Source organism: Zeugodacus cucurbitae, chromosome 2, assembly GCF_028554725.1.
Source record: "Zeugodacus cucurbitae isolate PBARC_wt_2022May chromosome 2, idZeuCucr1.2, whole genome shotgun sequence".
Classification (NCBI taxonomy): Eukaryota; Metazoa; Arthropoda; class Insecta; order Diptera; family Tephritidae; genus Zeugodacus; species Zeugodacus cucurbitae.
Window position 1 is genome coordinate 37976057 of NC_071667.1, and position 17879 is coordinate 37993935.

Consider the following 17879-nt stretch of genomic DNA (forward strand, 5'->3'; position numbering starts at 1 on the left):
GGTCCCTTAAGAATTGGCAACGGCGAATACCGCAGACGATGGAACGATGAGCTGTATGTGTTATTCGACGACATAGACATAGTCCAGCGAATAAAAAAACAGCGGCTACGCTGGCTAGAACATGTTGTTCGAATGGATGAAGGTGCTCCAGCTCTGAAAGTATTCGATGCAGTACCCGCTGGTGGAAGCCGAGGAAGAGGGAGACCTCCACTCCCATGGAAGGACCAGGTGGAGAGGGACCTGGCTTCGCTTGGAATAACCAATTGGCGCCAGACTGCCAGAAGGAGGGATACGTGGCGCGCTGTTTTGGACTCGGCTATAACCGCGTAAGCGGTGTCTACGCCAGTCAAGAAGAAGAAGATGTCTTTTTATTCATATTTAGAGGAAGTAAAATATTCAAAGACAGTAAGTAACACGTTGAGTGTAATAAACAAAATAAATACTTATATTTATAGTACATAACGCTTCTGTAAATATGTATATTATAAAGGCATCCTCTAATTCTAGCACCATCCCTAAAATTGGGGTTTTGAATAACAATTTCGGTGTCTTGTAATTCTTCTTCGAAGCCAAGATCTACAGCTACACCATGCTTCAGTAAAATGTTGTGAAGAATTGTCCGCTTTTTCCGGGCTGTAATGAAGAATGCGGTGTTTTGAGAGGCATCGGAATCGTGACTTCAAAACACCAAAGGCTCTCTTAATAGTATTCCGTGCTTTGGCGTGCGACTTATTGTAACGCACATCCCTTGCATTTGAAGGTTCAGCGACTGGCGTTAACAGCCATGGCTCCAATGGATATCCTTGGTCACCTAACAACCACGAATCACTTTGTATGTTATAGGTACTTATGAGGTGCAGACGTGTTGGAGATGTGGTCCAAATACCAGAATCATGACAAGACAAGGGATATCTCGCGTTGACAGCGGTGAACAGTAGTCGATGATCACAAAACTGCCAAAAATGCAAATACATACATATGCATAAACAGAAACATTGGTAAATAGTTTGGTTAATATAGAACATTACGTACTGCTTCTACATTAAGGCTGTAAAATCCTATCCGATTCATTAAATGTGAGAGTGGAGTGGTGGCGTCTGTGTTCGGGGGTGAAACAATCCCAATATGAGTACAATCGATTGCGCCGATTGTGCCCTTGATCCCAAGTTTCATGTAAAATCTTCAAGAGAAAATGTATTTGTTTATTTATATGTATTTATTATTATTTATTTATCTTACCCTCTCTTTGTATCTGAAACATCCTGCGAGCTTGAAGGGAAATGAATTTCACTGCCCTTAACAGCCACAATTATTTTAGATACAAAATGTAGAGCTCTAAACACAGAGGACCGGCTCATAGAAAATATATAACTATTCCCAACGCATTTTTTGGTAAGAGCCATGCCCGTAAAAGTACAAGCCCAGGAATCGCAGAGTAAAAGGAATATTCAACTTCTGCACATCATGCGGCACTAATTCATCTATAAGAACTTTACAAATATTTGCTAAAAACCAAAACAAACACAAATATTTTTGTATTGTGATGGCTGCTTTCACACGTCACAGATTTGATTTTTTTTTTTTTTTTTATTGAAACGTAATTATATATATTTTTACATTTCATATGATTGCAACTAGTGAAACAAAACAAAATTGTACTAACAAGCAATATTTTTCTAATTTTAAAAGATAAATACAATATAAGCGTTTTTTTTTTCAGAAACTAAATATTACGTTTAATACTTTTTATTTTCGTATAAGTTCGTAGAATGTTGTTCGATTTAGTCGACGTCTGCTATTTCTAATCTCTAGTCGTCGGGCTTCCGCGTATACATGATTTTGCAACCTCGCTGAATGTTTCAATGCCGTCTCGTGAATAACTTCCCGGACCATTTTTATATGAAGATCACGGTGCAGGTCTGAATTACGTATATACCACGCATTTACAAATTTGCGTAGGACTTTATTTTGGAACCGTTGTATCGCTTGAATGTATATCGGTGCAGCGCATCCCCACAGTTGAATTCCGTATGTCCAAATAGGTTTCAACGTTTGATTATATACGAGAATTTTATTTGATGTTGTTAGCTGCGATTTGTTACCGATTAACCAGCTTATTTTGCTATATCTTAGATTTAGTTCTGAAACTTTTTTTTGTATGTGCTCTTTCCATTTTAGCTTTGCATCTAGCGTTATGCCTAGATATTTCGCAAAGGTGGAGTATGGGACTACCACATTACCAATATGTAAAGGAATATATCTAGCACTTTTGTTCGTGTAGTTTACGTGTATTGATTTCGTCTCGTTTAAAGTAATGCACCATCTCCAAAATTCAAAAACCTTACAGTAGTGAGTGTGGTGATTTTTGTGGGTGCATGAAATTAAAATTTAAATTAATTGTTAATTTTTTTTTTTGTCAAGTGTGTACACCGCGGTGTGTAAGTATTTCTTTGGATATATTATAGCCTTTTCGCACTTGAGATAATTGACCAATTAACCGGCTCGATTAAGAGCTGATTTAGATCGATTAATAATCGCAGGGCTTCAATAGATTTTAAGATTACTTTAGCGTTTTTAAATTGCAAATGGCTGTCATAGCAGCTATCTTCATAAAGATAACTTCTCTATTGCTTCGAAGCTTAGCACCCTTCAGATGCTGGAATTATGAGCTGCATGAGTTATTCGACGACATTGTCATAGTTCAGCGAATTAAAAGACAACGGATACACTGGGTAGATCATGCTATTCGAATAGACGAAAGCTCTATATCTTTGAAAGTGTTCGATACAGTACCCGCTGATGAAAGCCGAGGAAGAGCAAAACCTCCACTCCGTTGAAAAGAACTGGTGGAAAAGGACCTGGCTACACTTGGCATCATTAGTTGGCGCCAAACAGCCAAAATCAAGAATGAATGATGTAAACTCGGCAATATCCACGTAAGCATTGGCTACGCCAGTTTAGAATAAGATATGCTTAAGTTTTATTTTAACTGTATAATTTCCGGTACTTACTTCTGATAAAGATTCATTTAAGAGTGGAGTTGAAATCCGGATGTCTGTCTGTCCGTGCAAGCTATCACTTTAGTAAAAATTGAGATATCTTGATGAAACTTGGTACATGAATATCTTGGCAGCATAAGTATGTTCGTAGTTAGGCAAAGTCGGACCACGCTCACAAAATGGCCGAAAACCGAGCTATATAACTAAGCCAATACATTAAGGTATGAAAGTGAATTTTGGTACAAAGGATAGTACTTCCATATACAGCCTAAAAATGAAGAACATAGAATTATAACCACGCCCACCTCCCGTATGGTTAATCTACCAAAAATTCTTTAATTAATTCAGTAAGGAAAACCACCAGAAACCCCTTAAACAACATTATAAAGATAGTCCAGACAAGCTGCACTCAAATTGGTACATTTGGTAAATTTTAAATGGCCGTCTCTCTGCCAAAAATGAGTGCAATTGGGTCATAACTTCCCCTAGCTCATTTTTGGCTTAATGGCAGCAATCCACACGCACTAGTTAAATAATAAACAGTATTTATTATTGTTGTGGAGGCGAAGTAGTTCGTAATAAATAGTATTAGATTAATAAGTACTTCAGATTACAACTTTGTACCTCACGCAACCCTGTATACTACTTTTTGTATTATCTTTCATTTCTATTCTCATTGTAAAGACATGTTTATCCTTATTGAATAAAGTCAGTCATAATTTAACACTCAACATCGTCGGAACTTTAGGTTATGGGCCCAGGTCCCACGTGATTGCGAACGATCTTATAAAATAAGATAACGATTATTTTATAGTGAGAAAAGTTAAATTAATGATTAAGCATAATGGCTGGTGTAGTAAGAATCGAGCCACTAAACGCGGAAAATTTTGACTCGTGGAAATTACAAATGCGGGCAATTTTGATAAAAAATGACTTGTGGGAATATGCAGACGGCACGAAGGTGCGTCCCACAGATGAAACTCCCTGAATGGAAAAATGCTGATCAAAAGGCATCAGCGGACATTACGTTGGCGATAACGCCATCAGAACTTGGGTTGATTTCGGAGTGCAAAAGTGCACGTGAAATTTGGACTAGGTTGGAATCGACATTCCAATCAAAGGGGCCAGCAAGAAAAGCAACGTTACTTAAACGTGTAGCGTTGTCGCGTATGTCAGAAGACGAAAAAGTTCGAGAACATCTTAACGGATTCTTCGATGCTGTAGCAAAGCTAAAAGAAATAGGCGTCGCTATTGGCGATGAGCTACTAGCAATTTTGTTGTTGTACAGTTTACCGGCGTCATACGAGACATTTTGATGTGCAGTCGAAACGCGAGACGAACTGCCGAAGCCGGAGGTTCTTCGTGTGAAAATTCTCGAAGAGCATGAATCGCGAAAATCAAAAGAAGACAAAGTAGAAGATAATAATGTGCTTTACATAAAGAAAGGACAAAGCAAATCGTACGTTAATCGAAATTCAAAGCAAACAAAAAATTGCTATCGGTGCGGTAAACCGGGACATTTCGCGAGGAATTGCAACAACAAACAACAAAAACAAAACACGCGTGTTAATGAAGAAACAAACGAAACGGCAAAAGTGACATTAAGCACAATGGAAAAAGCATTTGCCGCCCCTATAGGAAATATGAGATGGTGTTTAGACAGTGGTTGTACATCTCATATGACTGCAAATCAAAACTTTTTTGAAAATGTCAAGAAAGTGAATGACGAACTAAGCTTAGCAAACAATTGTTCAACAAAGATAAGTGGTGTTGGTAAAGTGTGCACTACGGCTAACGTTCGCGGAAAACAAATTGAATTGAACTTAGACAACGTTTTACATGTAGCTGACTTACGTACGAATTTGTTATCGGTTGCTAAAATTACCGACAAGGGCTGTTCAGTGAAGTTCAAAAAGAACGAAGCCGTGATTATGAACAGTGACAATAGAATTATATTGGAAGCCGAAAGAATTGGCAATTTGTATTATTTAAAAACATCGAAAAATTTCGCGAATTTGGTAAATACAAAAAACAGTATTGATTTGTGGCATTACAGAATGGGTCACGTTAACGAACGCGATTTGAAATCTATGGCAAACGGTTCGGTATACGGGTTAACGTTTAAGCAAACTGAGAAACTATCCGAATGTGAAATCTGTGCTAGTGAAAAGCAAGTACGCGCGGCTTTTCCTAAATCAAACGAAAATAGAGTTGACGATCTGTTAGAGATTGTACACAGCGACGTGTGTGGGCCAATGAGGAGTGCGTCCCATGGCGGTGCGAAATATTTCGTGACATTCATTGACGAAAAGTCAAGGTGGTGTGAAATCTTTTTCATAAAGCAAAAATCGAATGTACTTGACGTTTTTAAAGAATATAAAGCAAAAGTTGAAACATTCACGGGAAAGAAGATTAAAGCGTTGCAATCGGACAACGGGCGTGAATATTGTAATAATGAATTTAATAAATTTTTAAATGAGTGCGGAATCAAACGTCGTCTTACGGCACCGTATACTCCGCAACAAAACGGTATGGCGGAACGCAAAAATAGAACTCTCGTTGAGATGGCCAGGTGCATGATGAAACATGCGGGTGCACCTCCATCGTTTTGGGCCGAAGCGGTAAATACGGCGTGTTATATTCGAAATCGTTGTGTAACGAGAACAACGGGTAAAGTTCCATACCGGGTATGGACCACACGAAATCCGACAGTGTCGTATATGAAGATATTTGGTATGAAAGCATACGTCCTTAAGAAAAATGCTGCAAAAGGAAAATTTGAATCGCGCGCGGAGCCATGTATATTTGTTGGCTACTCATGTGAGTCAAAAGCATATCGATATATTCAGAGACCAAAAGGTGCATCATTATAAGTCGCGATGTAAAATTTATCGATAAATCGGGTTTTAACGAAACTTTTGAAGAATTTGAGTACGAAAATGAAAAGGATTCTGTAACAGAAAGAAAAATAGACGTGATTTTTGAAAATAACAATAAAGACAGCGCGGTTGAATATAATAACGAAGAGTCGATAGATGAAACTAATTGTGAAGCAAACGCGGAAGGTGCTCCACATCGTAGAGGAAGACCAAGATATGTGCGTACGGGAAAGCGAGGGCGACCACGAAAAGTGTATCACCAGTTAATAGCTGACGGCGATTCAGAGGAGGATGCCACTAATCCAGACGAGTTTTATGAGTGCAATGAAACAAACCTTGTAACTGAGGATCCGCAAACTCTAACGGAAGCATTAAAATCCGAGGGCGCATCTACATGGGTAAAGGCGCTTGAAGACGAACTTTTGGCACACATGAGGAACAGAACTTGGCAAATAATAGAAAAGCCAACGGGCAGCAAAGTAATTGGTAACAAGTTCGTGTTCCGTACGAAAGATAATAATCTAAAGAAAGTTAGACTAGTTGCAAAGGGGTACGCTCAACGCCCAGGGGAAGACTTTCATGAAGTGTCCTCTCCAGTTGCACGGTCAACTTCAGTACGACTCTTTACGGCGCTGAGTACAGAGCTGGATCTCCAGATACATCAGATGGATGTGATTACCGCGTACCTGAATGGGGATCTAAACGAAAGTATCTACATGGATATTCCAGATTTACTTATTAGCGTGTTGAAGAAAATTCAACGAGGTCAACCAGTTGGTTTAAAAGGTTTGACGAAATATAGCAACGAAATACAGCAAACTGCGAAAGAGTGGAGAACAGCATTACAACGAGCAAACCCGGTATGTCTAGTAAAGAAGGCATTATACGGACTGCGTCAATCAGGGTTAATGTGGTATCAGAAATTATCATTAACTCTCAACGAAATTGGATTAAAATCGACAAAATTTGATCCATGTTTCTACGTGCATCGAGAAGGTGGTAACATTATGTTGGCCATTATTTACGTAGACGATTTATTGTTGGCGTCGAACAACGAAAATTGGTTAAGAACAACGAAGAAAACGCTCTCACAACGTTTCGATAGGAAGGATATCGGTCACGTCAATCGTTGTTTGGGAATAGATTTTACTCAAAATCTGGAAAAAGGCGAAATATTTTTATCGCAAAAGGCATATGCTGAATCAATATTGGAGCGATTCGGTATGTCACAGTGCAATCCTTCGAAGACGCCAATAGAAGCGAATTGCAAACTCACAATGCCTACGACAAAAGATGAGGCGATTATGGGGAAATACCCATATCAAAGTTTAATCGGTGCCTTGATGTACTTGGCGGTGTCTACGAGGCCGGACATAGCGTATGCAGTGAGTTTCATGAGCCAATTCAATAGTAACTACACTGAAGAGCACTGGAAATCAGCGAAGAGAATATTACGATACATCAAGGGCACATTACAACATGGCTTGCTGTACAAAAAGACAGGGGCAGATTTGTATGGTGTAGTCGATGCTGATTGGGGCGCCAACCCATCAGACAGACGGTCGTATTCAGGCTACGCATATGTATTTGCTGGTTCGTCTATAAGTTGGGAAGCAAGAAAACAACGTACAGTTTCACTTTCCAGTACTGAATCAGAATACATCGCTATAACTGAGGCAGCTAAAGAAGCTCTATATTTGAAGGGTGCTTTGAAAGAGGTGGGAATCAATTGTACCTGCGTCAGACTATTTAACGATAACCAAAGCGCACAAAAGTTAGCGGTATCTTCAAATTTCCATCCTCGAACGAAACACATCGACATACGACATCACTTCATTCGGGACTGCGTTCGAGATAAGGCGATTATATTAGAATATATGTCAACACAGGAAATGCCAGCGGACATATTTACCAAGGGTCTTACACATATGAAGCATAATATCTGTTCATCGAATTTGGGCCTTATCGAACGCAATCACAAATAATAAACTCTCTACTTCGAGAGGAGGTGTTGTGGAGGCGAAGTAGTTCGTAATAAATAGTATTAGATTAATAAGTACTTCAGATTACAACTTTGTACCTCACGCAACCCTGTATACTACTTTTTGTATTATCTTTCATTTCTATTCTCATTGTAAAGACATGTTTATCCTTATTGAATAAAGTCAGTCATAATTTAACACTCAACATCGTCGGAACTTTAATTATTAAGTTTGTTTATTGAGTATAATTTACCTTATTGGCTTGTGGTAATACTAAGACTAAAGTACAGTTCGTTCGCTTACAACTATCTATACTATCGACATAACATTCATGTTGTTCTGTTGCCCTACAAGAAAGGTATCGACGAATTCTTCCGTAAAATGCCAGGGAGCGGTACTAGCACTTTCAAAGAAAGTTTATATGCGATTCTTAAGGGCGAATTGAAAAAGTACCCGAAAATCTTGTGTACATATTCGTCAACAACGTTCGTGAACGTTCATCCCTTTCTAGCGCATTACATTCATCATTTATCACATTATATATACCTCAATATACGCACAATACATTTAATGATCTTGGTACAATCACGGATGAAAGACCTAAAACTGTGAACGAAAACTACATGCGCACTTTCATTACTGTTCTTGGTATAATCACGGATGAAAGATCCAAAACTGCGAAGGAAAACTCCACGTTCACTTTCAGTACTGAGACCTACAAAAGCCCTGAAACTATACCCACTATTTTCGGTTAGTTCTACTAAAACCCGAAATGAGAATTTAATAACAAAATAATTAATTATATTACATATTTATTGAAAATATGCCATTTAGGTGTTATTATTATATTTACTTTATACATGTATTATCGTACTACACTATATCAGCCCTATTCTGTGTACTTGACAAAGTAACAAAAAAATTTAAATTTTTTTCATATTTTTATCAAGTAAGAAATTTTTTGGTATTCTGTGACAATTTTGATAAAATAAAAAGCTTCAGTATGCATAGCTTTTCCCCACACTTGTAGGAAACAAGATAATGTAAACAGAAACAGCTGATTTCTGTCCAATTATATTGAATTGAATTGAAAAATATATTTGAATTATTCTATAACGTACTTTTTCAAATGCATTTCAATATTTGTTGCAAAATAGTTAATAATTTAACTTCAATTTCATAGTAAAATTGAAAAATTGTAATTTGTTGTTTTCAAAGCAATCTTTCTGCCGACGAAGTATGAATATGTAAAATAAATGAATACATTAGTCACTAACGGCGTTGCCGTTTTGATACATTTGTATCTTTGTTGATACTTTTTTTTCTAAATTTTGTGATTTGATAATTTTTTTGTTCACAAACGGCCTATTTTGATACTTTTCTGCTTATAGAATTTAATTTTTTGAAACTATGAAAATGTTAAACTAAAAACAAACCTATTGTATCTGGATAGTATTAAAAAGTTGTGGGAATGTATGCCAATTAAAAAACCCAGAAAAATATAAACTGGACAGAGACATTTTTTTAATTTGCTTCAAAGTAATGAGTTTGCCTTATAACTCTGTGGCTGCTGAACTGGATTTTTTTAGATTTAAGGGGAATTGTGAGTCGAAAATGGACTTCTTTTGAAAATTAGTTCTGAACTGAAAAGTCATCAATAAGGTTTCTATTATTTTTTTAGAGTTTATTGTTAATCATAACACAGGAAAACTAAAAACTCATTTATTATGACTTCAGTTTTCGTTCCATGAGCAAACTGTTGTGAAATAAATTTAAATTAAAAAAAATTATGCTATTTGCAAAAAAATACTTGAGTGCCTTAACTAAAATGTCTATATTTTTAATAAAAACAACCAGAAAAAACTGGTCTGAATTAGATACACAACTTTACTTATTATTTGTTTTTCAAATGAAAATTTTCAAAACAGTGCATCGTTTTTTAAAGATTGGAGCAACAATCCCTATATCTGTCGCTTCAAGTGAACGCTCGTTTTCCTCACTTCGCAGGCTTAAAACATATTTAAGAAATAAAACTGGAGAAACACGCCTGAACGGAATAGCTCTCTTGAATATCCATAGAGATAAAGACGTGACGGAGGAAGAGATTTAAAATGTTATGGTCCAAAATAAAAGAAGATTAGACTTCAATTTGTAAATAAAATAATGAAACATTGTCTTTTTACCTAAAACCCCCCCAAATTTTTTTCCTTCGTTCGCCACTTGTAGTATGCTTCAGAAACCTTATGTGTATCACCGGTTTTCCGAATTTTGTTTGAAAGCAAATGGTGTTCCGTACTACAATAGAGTTCTAGAAACCATTGAAATTTTGTGGTGTTGTGAAATGTAGTACAATGGATTGCATTGAACACACCGAAAGTTTTAAGCTCTTCTGCCACAATCATATGTTTTCTGACATTTTGACATACAGGAAATAAATTAAATTCAAAATTAATTAAAATCAAAAAACAAAATTTGAACGTCACGTCGTCCAATGAAGTGAGCAAAAGCTCTGTCGACAGATTATTATATATCTCAAGTTGTACTGCTTTCAACGTGAAACATACAAAGACAGCCACATAGTCTTTCATAATGTTAAGAGACCTTTGGATTGACGCCTTTATCTGAAAAGGCCCAGCAAAACCAGTTTCTGTAGGGATGGAGGGCAGAGCGAAATTACAGGGTTCTAGTGGAAGTTCGCATTTTCTGCTTGTGCTCTTGCACATGAAAATATACTTCTTCATTTGATACTTAAGACGGGGCATATAATACTATTGACGGACCATATGTTGCATGAGGCATTTGTATGTGGATGTTATTAAACGGAGCTTATCTGGTATTATTATGGGATGACGTTTTTATCAATAGGTTTTGATTCTCTTAGTAATGATATGTCGCGGCTAAAATAGCGCGTGAGTTGATGCAATAAGAGCGACATTTGATTTTTCGACTTTCTGGGGCAATGATGTTGCGCATGGGCGGCTGTGCTCAAGAATCGTGTGATTTTGTTAACCAACGGAGGCCATTCCACCAGAGGGTGGTTGTGGTGAGATCCAAGGGTTTGCACCCTCTTAGAGATCAGCAGAATTGCCAGCACTATTACTTGTCGCTGATGTGGCTGATCCTACAAGGTCAAATATTTGTCACGGTCGGTTCCGTCTAGACATAGTTCTAATATCTGGATTTTCATGGGCGGATCACATTTACTATGGCAATTCTTCATTACTGTAGCAATAGCAGTTCAGTAATTGTTCACAACAGCAATTTTAGTTGCGATCTCGATAATTTCGGTTGCGGTGATTACGAAAGCAGTTAAATGTATCCAAAATTTATTAATTAGTTAATTGTGATTACAAAAGCAGGTCAATTTTTGGTATTGTTAAAATAAATAAATAAGAATATGTGGAGTTCAAATTCTCACAAATAGCAATATCGATCACTACTTCATACTGGAGTATCTTACTTACTGTCACTTCAGGATATTTCTTTCTCCCGTTTTTGTTTTGTAGCTCCTTGCTTAGAGCGTGTTGTTCCTGCAGGTGTACATGGACTCTTGTTGTCAATAATCATTTTGGGAACTTTCAAAAATTTTGTAGATTTAGATTATTTTGAATCTATGCTCAGTAAGTCTTCTAATCAATTAAAAAATTATAGATATATTTTTCTCGCAACAAAGTTTATAATTTTGTTCATATAACGGTTGTTTGTAAGTCATAAAACTAAACGAGTTAGATATAGGGTTAAATACAGTAGTTTTCCAAAATAACGAACACATTAATTGTCAGGCCTGTTCGTTATATCGAATTTTTCGATAAATTCGAGTACTCACTTAGAGGTAAGTCTTTCAATAAAAATGAGTTAAACATCCGTAAATCGTAGTTTAACAAATAGTTTTATTAATTATTTGTTTAAAAATGAAAAACCATAACAATTCAAATCCAATAAATAAAATGTTATCATTTATCCTCTTTTACGGTATGTTGGTGTGATTATCGTGCTCGCTCTCTCTCATTGATTTTGGTGCAATTCCTGCATATGTCTTTCTGCTCTAATTTTTCTATTGTTTTGGAAAAGCATGTGTCACTCTGTGGTTAGCAGAGCCCCTTGTAGTAGTTTTTTATTTAATCAACCATCTATCACCCTGGAAGACAGGTACCGGCGAATTCTTCGGTGAAATGTCAGGCAGCGGTACTAGCAGTTTCAATGAAAGTTTCTATGCCATTCTTAAGGGCGAATTGACAAAAGTACCCGAAACTATTGTGTACGTGTGATCGTTCATTCCTTTCTTGCACATTACATTCATCATTTAGCAATTCGTATACATATACCTCTTGCACAATTCGGGGAATGATCTTGGTACAATTACGGATGAAATAGTATTGTTCTTGGTACTATCTCGGATGAAAGACCCAAAGTTGCGAACCAAAACTCCACGTGCACTTTCAGTACTGCGACCCACAAAAGCCCAGAAACTATACCAGCTATTTTCGGTTAGTTCTGCCAAAATCCCAAATGAGAATTTAATAACAAAATCATTAATTATATTTCATATTTATTTAAAATATCATGCCATTTAGGTGTTTATTATTATATTTACATTAAAAATGTATTATCGTACTACACTATATACATATGTAAAACGTAATGAATAGTTGAACAATTTTTGCTATCTGACAAAAGCTGGAGGAAGAGTGCCAAATGTCAAATACCCCGAGCGGCCTGGAAGTGTAAGCTGCGCACATTATGTGAGGACTCTTTTGGTTTCTTTAGGAGGTTTTGTAAGATCTGTTCTTTCATTAATTTCACTAGTAATAGATTCATCCAATTTCTGGGAGGAGGGTTTCTATAAAATGTAAAGTAAAATTTGAATTTTTACAACATTAAAGTTGGTAATAATTACCTTATGTTTCAGGAATTCTAAATATAGCACGGGCAACGTTCTAGTCATATTATCCATGCTCTTGCTGTAGCATTTCCATTGAACTAATTTCGGTGAATCCATGTCAAGCGATACAACAACGTTATGATTCCTCAATGCAAGGTGAAAATGAATCAAAAAAGTCCTCCTAATTAAACATACAAGAAGTTTTTAAATTTCTATGATCACAAACATTCACTTAAATGTACCTTTTAATTTCTGTGTTATATCTGGCTCATTGGCAAAACCCAGTTGACTCCCATCGCGATGATAAACGGTTGCAAACGCACCTAAACCATGTCGTTCCAATTCTTCACGTGCTTGTTGCACCCGCACTTCGTGGATGCCAAGTGTATGTAGATGACCAAATGGTTTAATTGCATATAAAAAATGTGGCATTGCACCTGAACTTGTTCCGATTCAACTACATATAACTGAAGCAGGACGAATTTCAAATTGAAAAACTATCATACTAATATCTTGTGCGTAAATTATTTGCAGCAAATCCCCTTCCCTTCTCTTCGAGAGTTCTTCGCTGCTACTATAAGTGACACCAATTAGGTTGCGTACCTTTAACGCGCCGTATGAGATTTAAAATATCTGTATTGAAAATTAATTAGAATTTAAGGCAAGACAATATTATTATATTCAACAATTATTTACGTATTCCATTGTTTCGCACTTGATATTGACTATTGTTGGCGAAGTTTCTATTGCGTGCTTCGAATTGACAGTGAGATGAAGTATTGCTGTATCACCCTCTTCAATTCCATATTTTAGTTTTAGAAAACTTATATTTTACGTTTTACTTATATAAAAATGCGTGGTTAAATAATTTAAACTTTAATTAGTCTGCAGATCACTGATTTAAATAAAACACGCAAAATAATACTTCACAAGCAACCATGATATAGCTCAAAACAAAACTTGTTCAAACACACAAGAACTTTGGTTGTTTCTTTCTATCATTCAGGGTACTGTACGAGAGAAGAGTTGAGGTAAATGTGCATAAACATGCGAGTTTTATTTAAATCAGTGATCTGCAGCCTAATTAAAGTTTAAATTCTTGAAGCATGCATTTTTAAATAAGTAAAACGTAAAATAAAAGTAAAGTAAATATGGAATTGAAGGGGGTGATAAAGTACTACTCATCGCACTGTCAATTCGAAGCACGCAATAGAAGCTACGCCAACAATGGTCAACATCAAGGGCGAAACCAATGAATATGAAAATAATTGTTGAATATAATAATATTATCTTGCCTTAAATTCTTATTAATTTTCCATACAGGTAATTCAACCCTCATACGGCGTGTTAAAGGTACGCAACCTGGTGTCACTTATGGTAGCAGGGTAGAACTTTCGAAGCGATGAAATATGTGGTGCAAGCAAATCCAGAACTATGGATGCAAACGCTGCTACATCAAACACAAATCAATTACACACCAGATATTATGTTTAATGTTACTTTTTTAAGTTCAATTAAACCTTTTGGTCAACGCAAGCACGTGAAGAATTGGAACGACATGGTTTTGGTGCTTTTGTAACCTTTTATCATCGCGAAGTGTGTCAACTGGGTTTTGCCGATGAGCTAGAGGGCAAAGCAGTTGCATTGGTTTTGGACTTACCGGCACCTCAGTTGGCCGTGGCATTAGCAGCTAAAACACAGATATTAAAGGGTACATTTAAGTGAATGTTTGTGATCATCATTTAAAAACTTCTTGTATGTTCAATTAGGAGGCCTTTTTTGATTCATTTTCACCTTGCATTGAGGAATCATAACGTTGTTGTATCGCTTGACATGGATTCACCGAAATTAGTTCAATGGAAATGCTACAGCAAGAACGGCTAGAACGTTGCCCGTGCTAGATTTAGAATTCCTGAAATATAAGGTTGGTTAGGTTAGGTTAGCCTGGTAGACCTGCAGGCCACGCATAGACCAGTTATTGTCCTTTGCGATACCAGAATGGAGTGCCTTTACGTGTTCCCTGAGTAGTAGTCATCGTTCAGGATGCCTGCGCCTTTCGTGAATTTTTAATAGTTTATGAGGCTTCACTGACGATATCTTCTCTAACTTATCGTACTGTTGGGCCCCTAAGTACCTAAAACGCTGTCTCGCTAACGCAGGACAAACGCACAAGAGATGCTCCATTGTTTCCTAGGTGCCCCGCTCTTGACATTTTCTGCATTCCTCCCGATCTGACAGCCCCACTTTATAGGCATGTGCCGCTACAAGGCTGTGACCGGTAAGAATGAACACCACTCTTGGCAATTCCGTCTACGATTTCATTGCCCTCGATGCCTTTATGGCCTGGCACCCAGTAGAAGTGTAGCCTCATATTTCTGGCGACCCTCACCACTGCTGCCCTGCTGCTCAGGACACTTTTGGCCGATACTCGACACGAGGTTACTGCCTTGATTGCCGCTTGGCTGTCTACGTATATGTTATGCCTAATTACGGGCTTTTCCATGTTTACCATGAAACCTCTTTCCCAGTTGTAGAATGGGACCAGATAGTCGATACCTGTCAGACTGCTCTTAGCAACCGAGCTGTGTCTGAAGGATCTGTATGTGAATTCACCTATTGCCATCAGTCGACCCGCCGATTTCGCCGCGCAGCTTTCGGCAAAGAGATCTATAGGGTGCAGGTTTAGTATTCGTTCTAGAGCAGCCGTTGGGGTGGTTCTTAGGGCCCCCGTTATACATAGCGCTGCAATCCGCTGAATCTTTTCCATCGGCTTCCGATACGTAGATTTTCTGGTACCCGTCCACCATACCAGAACCCCGTAGAGCAGAATTGGTATCACTATTGCTGTGTAGCACCAGTGCATGAAAGTGGGAGAAAGTCCCCAGGTAGTGCCAAGCATTGTCCTGCATGCATACAGAGCATTACTGGCTTTCCTCACTCTCTCCTCCACATTGTACTTCCACAGAAGTTTGGTGTCCAAGAATACCCTTAGGTATTTGGTACGGTCCTTGAATGGGAGCTCGGTCCCATTTAGCGAAGGGGGCCTCCATGCAGGTATTTGTACCTTCTAGTAAACACCAGAAGGTCTGTCTTTTCCGCACTGAGCCCCAGTCCCGCTTGCATTGCCCAGTTATTGACAGTGCTGAGAGTGCTGGTCATTATACTGCTGACAGTGTGCAGACACTTTCCCGTTATTAAGATGGCGATGTCATCCGCATACGCTGTTATCTTTGGAGCTTTGTTTTCAAACTGTTTTAGTAAGTTGTTTACCACTAATGTCCATAAGAGTGGAGATAGCACTGCGCCTTGCGGAGTACCTCTACAGACTTCCTTGGTCACACTGGCATCATTCCATTCTGCTTTTATCTTTCTAGACATCAAGAGGTTTTTCACCCACAGGCAGGCAGGCACCCATTGACTCAATACTTCGCAGTATGGATTCCGTAGACACATTATTGAATGCTCCCGAAATGTCCAGGAATGCTCCCAGAGCATATTCCTTGTATTCTAGAGCTTTTTCAATGTTATATACCAATGAATGGAGTGCAGTCTCCACGGATCTGCCTTTTGTATATGCATGTTGCGATTTGGACAAGCTGCCAGGAGGCGCTGTGTCCCTTATATGTGCATCTAGTATTTTCTCCAGCGCCTTCAGAAGGAAAGAGGTAAGACTTATGGGCCTGAACTCTTTCGAGTAGGTTGGATTGTTTTTACCTGCCTTCGGTATGAAAACCACCCTAGCCTCTCTCCATGAGTGCGGTACATAACCAAACCTTCACTATCCTCTGAATATCACTCGCAACCACGGCACGACCAGCTGCATTGTGTTCTTTAGCATGGCTGGAAAGATGCCATCCGTACCGGGAGATTTGTAAGAGTCGAATCCTTTTTATCCTCCGTAATTATACACTCGGACAGGATAACAGCAGTATTTCCTTCGTGTGGAGTGTTAACCGGGTTCTTGCATCCCGGAAAGTGTCGGTGCCTCGCCGTCATGTTGCAGGTAACAGGATGCAAGGAGTATGAGCACATCCCTGCAATCCTTTACCGCCACCACCGTCAGGTCATCTGTGGAGAGATTTAAGTTAATATGGGAATACAGCTTTTTGCTTACCAGTACCGCCGTTCTTACCTTGTTAGTGACGCTCGGGGTATATGTTGTGTAGTTAGGTGACTTTAGTCCAGCGACCACGTTACCCGATGCTATCCATGGTTCCTGGACTTAAGCCACGTCGTAGCCGCCCTTCTCTAGATTGAGAAGGAGTTCGGCAGATGCGATCTTACTTTTGTGGAGGTTCACCTGAAGTACAGTCAGCTCCTGGTTCATTAACCTTAGAGTACTGATCAGGTGACCCCTCCACCTCCTGCAAGACTAATGAAGTCGCCATTATCTCTTCAATTCCGAGATCTTTTTCGACTTCACCCGTCTCCAGTGTGTTTACATTGTCATCCGCAGGGTGGCGCTTTTTGAGGCGAAGGAATACGCTTCCAACTCCCCACGCCATCTTCTCGAATCTGGCATATAAAATGTCGTCAGTCACCTTATTGATTTGGAGTATGTAGCTCTGGCCTCCATCTGCGTTTGCAGTTTTAGCTATGCTCAGTACTCTCCAATCACTGGTCGGCACGTCCGGGTTTTGTCGTTGTAGCAGTCGAAGTGCGTGCTCCGGGTCTACCACGCGAGGTATCGAGGTATCGCTTTGGGAACCGACGGAATGCTGCTCCGATCCACACCCTCGAGTTTCGCGTCCTTCCACAGGTTTGGAAGCGTTCTCACTGCTTCCTTCACCCATGTCAGCGACGGGTCGTCCTTACATTTAGGGACTTTGACGCCACCAAGCCACCCCGCTCCATCAAACGTTGGCATTGGTGCGCTAGGATTGGCGTCCATCCTCGATAAGAGCGCTTCTGCGACATTTGTCCCAGCGGGTTACTGCGGTCAACGAGAGCCACGATCAAGTGTCGCTTTGCCACCTCATTAGCTGCCGCCGCTGCTCTGGACGTTGTCGGCTTGTCGTCCGCTCGCTTGACTTTTGGCTTCTCAGCCTCGTCTTTTGTCTTCCTTTTCTTTGTTGGCGCTTTCGGTTCGCTCTCTGTCGACCGTTTCCTCTTCTCAGCGATATGCTCCTCGATACGG

At 38.8% G+C, this 17879-nt stretch overlaps 1 protein-coding gene and 1 pseudogene across 1 annotated transcript; both read right to left on the reverse strand.

Moving 5' to 3' along the window:
- Positions 1–422: 422 nt before the first annotated feature.
- Positions 423–1403, reverse strand: LOC128922285 (putative nuclease HARBI1). Its single transcript, XM_054232228.1, has 3 exons — positions 1240–1403; positions 1033–1180; positions 423–953 (listed from the first exon to the last, which is right to left on the reverse strand). Exons 1-3 carry the CDS (start codon positions 1401–1403, stop codon positions 516–518), a joined length of 750 nt encoding a protein of 249 aa, XP_054088203.1. The 3' UTR covers positions 423–515.
- Positions 1404–12700: 11297 nt separating this feature from the next.
- LOC114805076 (uncharacterized) lies at positions 12701–17535 on the reverse strand (annotated as a pseudogene).
- Between the last annotated feature and the right edge of the window lie 344 nt (positions 17536–17879).

What these genes read in the sequence shown, in the direction of transcription:
- LOC128922285 (XM_054232228.1), bottom strand. Translation starts at nt 1,403, where the DNA reads ATGGCTCTTACCAAAAAATGCGTTGGGAATAGTTATATATTTTCTATG. An exon ending in GTTTCAGATACAAAGAGAGG is followed by an intron (nt 1,181 to 1,239) that starts GTAAGATAAATA and finishes TTTCTCTTGAAG; the next exon opens with ATTTTACATGAAACTTGGGA. An exon ending in ACAGCCTTAATGTAGAAGCA is followed by an intron (nt 954 to 1,032) that starts GTACGTAATGTT and finishes CATTTTTGGCAG; the next exon opens with TTTTGTGATCATCGACTACT.